Source organism: Plasmodium gallinaceum, assembly GCF_900005855.1.
Source record: "Plasmodium gallinaceum strain 8A genome assembly, contig: PGAL8A_v1_98, whole genome shotgun sequence".
NCBI classification, from domain to species: Eukaryota; Apicomplexa; class Aconoidasida; order Haemosporida; family Plasmodiidae; genus Plasmodium; species Plasmodium gallinaceum.
Genome location: NW_021628265.1, coordinates 1,394,434 through 1,399,635, shown reverse-complemented (window position 1 = coordinate 1,399,635; position 5,202 = coordinate 1,394,434). Strand labels below are relative to the sequence as shown.

General features: G+C 17.0%; 2 protein-coding genes across 2 annotated transcripts; one reads left to right on the top strand and one right to left on the bottom strand.

Annotated features, from left to right (window-relative positions):
* Positions 1-3,726, top strand: PGAL8A_00362600 (major facilitator superfamily protein, putative; the record flags this gene model as incomplete). The annotated part of the gene is made up of 7 exons (XM_028672679.1): positions 1-2,249; positions 2,356-2,519; positions 2,704-2,820; positions 2,945-3,040; positions 3,148-3,237; positions 3,340-3,401; positions 3,655-3,726. The coding sequence occupies 7 exons, from the start codon at positions 1-3 to the stop codon at positions 3,724-3,726; spliced, it is 2,850 nt and encodes a 949-aa protein (XP_028529207.1).
* Positions 3,727-3,781: 55 nt separating this feature from the next.
* Positions 3,782-5,089, bottom strand: PGAL8A_00362500 (conserved Plasmodium protein, unknown function; the record flags this gene model as incomplete). Its single annotated transcript, XM_028672678.1, has 6 exons — positions 3,782-3,847; positions 3,941-3,988; positions 4,103-4,251; positions 4,447-4,614; positions 4,731-4,812; positions 4,964-5,089. Coding segments are annotated over 6 exons (639 nt in total), but the record flags the coding sequence as incomplete, so codon positions are not given.
* Positions 5,090-5,202: the final 113 nt, after the last annotated feature.

Genomic DNA, 5,202 nt, shown 5'->3' with positions numbered 1-5,202 from the left:
ATGAACAATAATTTAAAAAAAAAATTGAAGATAAATAGAGTTAATGCTTATTCAAGTTTAATAAAAGATGATGAAGACAATTTTATAAGTAGAGAAGAATATTATAGTAGTAGATCATTAAATGATTTCGATGTGCTCATAAATGAATATTCTGAAGAAATCAAAAACGATTTAAAAAATGAAAAAAGTAAAGAAACCTTTAAAAAAGATTACAAATATAAAGCAGATGAGAGTAATGAAAATATAAAAGAGCTTATTTTAAAATATAGCAAAAAGAAAAATAGTATAAAAAAAAAAAAATTTATTAATAAAATGAAGAATGATAAATATCATTTAAAATATAATGAATTCAATGAATCCAGTAGTATAGATGATAAATATGAAAATATTAAGAAAAAAAGAAAAAAAAGCTCAAAAGCATTCTCTAAATATGTAAAAAATTATATTGGTGTATCAAATATAAAAAACAATAAATACAATATAGAAAATGAAACAAATAAACATACAAAAATAAATAAAAAATCTAAATTCATTAATAATGAAAATACTAATATAGAAAAAGATAAAAACATATATCAAAAAGAAGATAAAAATATAGAACTCTCTATATTTAATATGAATGATAACAGTTATAGTGATAATACTGAATGTAATAATAATTATTATAAAAGTAATAATATTATTAATTGCAGTAATAATGATCATTATGATAATAAATGTAATAATAATAAAACAAAAATTAATAAAATTTTTCCAGCAAAAAATATGAATAGTTTTGATTACATAATGTATGAAGAAGATGTAGAGAATAATATTAATAACAAATTGAATAAAAAAAAAAATAGAAAAAATAATTTAAATTACATTAAAGATATGAATGAACAAAATAAAGATATTTATATATTAAACAATGTTAATATAAATGATTTAAATGATAATAATGTAAATAAGAGAATTGAAATTTCCGATGTAGATGTAAATAAATATAATGAAAAATCTAAAATAGATTTAATAAATAATTTTTTAAAAAAGAAAAAAAAAAAAAAAAAGCTTAAGAAAAAAAATAATAGTGGTGAACTTGTTGATATTAATTACGAAAAAAATTATAATTACATACCTTGTAATAATAAAAAAGAGAAAAGACATATGAATAAAAATAACGGAAGGAATATTTTTAATAGTAATTTAAAATATGAAGTAATAAGTGGTGAAGAAAAAATATTACATGAGAGTAGTAAAAGTAATGAAAAAAAAAAGGGTAAAAGAATGAAAAAATATATACCAATGAATATATTAGATAATTTAAATAATAATGAAGATTTATTTAAATGGAGAAAGAAATATCGTAATATGAAAAGATTAGCTTTAGATGAGACAAAGAATAAGAAAGTTCATGTTTTTGTTTTTATCATTTTTTTATTTTTAAATATTTTTATTAATTATGATAGTGGTATATTACCAATATCCTTAAATAAAATTACAGATGACTTTCACTTAAGTATAACTTTACAGGGTTTATTGGGTTCCATGCCATACATAGGATTAACCATAGCAAGTTTTTTTTTAGCAACTATACTACAAAAATATGAGCAAAAAAAAATTATTTTAAAATCCATGCTATTAAATACTATAAATATATTATTAAGTTTTTTTTGTACTAATAAGTTCTTTTTCATTTTTTTAAGATTTATATATGGAATTACACACTCTGTCTTGATAATTTATTTTCCTGTATGGGCACATGAATATGCTCCATCTTTTAATTTAACATTTTGGCTAGGTTTAATTCATATATCAACAATTATGGGAATAACAGTAGGATATTTATGTACTGGATTATTAATTTTTTTTAATTTTTCATGGATGTATTCACTTTTAATTCAAGCCTTTTTTTTAATTTTTTTTTCTATATTTTTATTTATTATACCTAAAAAATTTATTAATATATCTAATATTTCAAAAAATCCTAAATTAAATAATATTTCAAAATATAATATATTCACTAATAACGACAATGGTAATGATACTTCTACTACAACAGATTTAAATGATAATAATACCATAATTATTTATGTCTCAAAAGATAATAATGATTTTAATTGTTTGGCTAGCCAGAAAGCTATTAATTTTTCAGAAGATTTGGTTTATGAAAAAAACATAATAAATACTCAAAAATTAAATTACATAAAAAGAGTTTTTTATAAAATAAAAAAAACATACTTTTTTTCTTCTATTGTAGCAATATTAAGGTAAATCATATTTATATACTTACATATATTTTTAATAAATATGTATATTTTTATTTGTATTCATATTTACATACAACTTTTTTTTTTTTTTTTTTTTTTTTTTTAGATGCCCATTATATATGTGGCTAGTTTGCTCATTATGTAATCTTTTCTTTGTTGTTATCGGAATATTTTTTTGGTCAACTAAGTTTTTTATTAATTACTTAAATATTGGTTCATTGGAAGCTATGTTTTATTTTATTGGTACTTCTTTAACCGCTCCAGTTATAGGTATAGAAGAAAAAAAAAAAAGTGAAATAAAAATAATAAAAAGAAAATAAATTAATTTTACATAAATATATATATATATATATATATAAGAATATATATCATGTTATAATTTTCAAAAGAATATTATAATTGTTTTTTAAAATCGTTATTTTCTGCAATTTTTTTTTATGATTTACATTTTTAGGAATATTAATAGGAAGCAAAATTGTTGATAAGTTTATAGGTGGATATAAAGAATACAAAAATAGATTACGAACTTTATACTTTTGTATATTTAATTCTTTTTTAACATTCCTTTTAGGTATGTATATTATTTAAGATTTAAATTCAAAAATTAATAAGAAAAACAATATATATATATATATATATATATATATATATATATATATATGTTTTTTTTTTTTTTTTTTTTTTAATTCTTTTAGCTTTGATGATATGTATTTTTGACAATTATAAATTTACGTTAATTTTTACATGGATAATTTTATTATTTGGTGCAATGCTACTTCCACCTATAACAGGTAGTATATAAGATATATTGTTTTTTATATTTAAAAATGATATATTTTTTTATTTTTTTTTTTGACATATTTTATTGTATTTAATAATACTATTTCTGATTATGTAGGAATAATACTATCAACTGTTAAATCTGAGATTAGATCTTTTGCATCGGCATTTTCGATGTTTATGTATAATATTTTTGGTTATGCATTAGGTAAAATAAAATTGTATACTTTTAAAAATTCCAAAAGAATTTATCAACTTGTATAAATATAAATGCCTTGTATAAATAAATATATGTTTATGTTTTTATTAGGGACGTTCTTTCCAGGATTCATTGTTGATTTTTTCAGGGTTAGTGAAGTTGTTAGTATCAAGGTATAATAGAAAAAAAGAAAAAAGAAAAAAGAAAAAAGAAAAAAGAAAAAAGAACCTATATATATTAATAATTATGTTTGAATATAAATTAACAAAAATAATAAAAAGAAAAAATATATATATATATTTATAATGAAAATATTAAAATTTAATAAATAATAGTATATATTTTTAATTATATAATAAAAAAAATTAGTATTAATAAATTTGTAAAATAAAGAATATAAATAATCTTATTTTTTTCTTTTATAAGGTTGTTTATCTATGGTCATTTTTTGGTTTAATAAATTTGTGTATTGCCACTTTATTTGCAAAGAAAAAATAAATTTAATAATAATTATTTAAATTTATGGCTTTTAGTTGAAAAAAACACTAGTTATTCATGTATGCTTTTCTTTTTTAATTTGAGTTGAAATATTTTTTGTATTTTTCCAATAATATATAATCTAAAAAAAAAAAAAAAAAAAAAAAAAAAGGAAAATGAAAAAGAAAAAGAAAGTTTTTTTGATTTGTTTTTACATTTAATTCAATTATCTTACTTGATACAAAATAGTAAAATTTAAAGTAGAGATAAAAATACAGTGAATCTAAAAAATAAAATAGTTATAAGTTATTACAATTAAAAATAAAAAGAATTTTATTATTAATTTTTAATATTAAGAAATTTTTGTGATTTTTTTTTTTTTTTTTTTTTTTTATACCAAATAAATTTTGTTATTTGAACTAAAAAATATAGTAAATATTCTTCCTAAATTCCCTAGAAAAACAATAATATACGTAACAAGAGACAAATTTCCTGTATTTTTATTTTTATAATTTAAATAAATTTGTGGCGCCTTTGAAAAACAACCTAAAAATAAAATAAATATATATATAGATTAACTCTTTATAAAGAAATTATAAAATAAATATATTGAAATGCCACTTTTTTTAAAATTATTTTTATTATGTTAATAAATACATATATATATATATATATATATATTTTTTCATTTATTTAGTTAATAAGATACTTAAAGATACTATTTTATTTTTAAGGTATTACTTATTGGAGCTGATACAATACCTAAAAATGGCACAAACACATTGGGTAACCAATAAATCAAGTATATATTAAAAAATACATAGAAACTAATTTTAATGGCATTAATATATTTAGGATATTTATTACTATATCTCCACATTAATAAAACTATGAAGATATTTTGTGCATCTATAAAATTAAATGTGAAAAAAAAAAAAAAAAAAAAAAAAAGATAAATATCTACACATTTTTTACTATTCTATGATTTTTAGTTTTTATTATTTTATTAATTATATATATTTAACTTATTAAAATAACATCAAGAAACAATTTAATATTTATATTTTCCTTTATAGAAAATACTATTAATGAACTTGCTACTAATATCTATAAAAATGTGGTAATGTAAAAATTGCATTTCAATAACAGCAATTATTATTGTGTTAACTAATTTGTAGAAAGCTTTTTAATATATATTTTCATATAATTATTATAATAATTATATATATATATATATGTTTTTTAAATTAAATACTACCTCTAAATATAATGATAAAAATGATAAACCAACAACGCTTTTGTTAGCTATAATTTTTATTATTTGTGGAAACTTTATGAAACAAGATCCAACAATAATTAAATTTACAAATATATCATATAACACCTTAAAATATTATAAAAAAAAAATTATAAAAATAATTTTTTTTCATTTTTTAATTGTATTTCTTAAAAAATTGACTTTTTTTTTTTTTTTTTTTTTTTTTTTTAAAAAAAAAT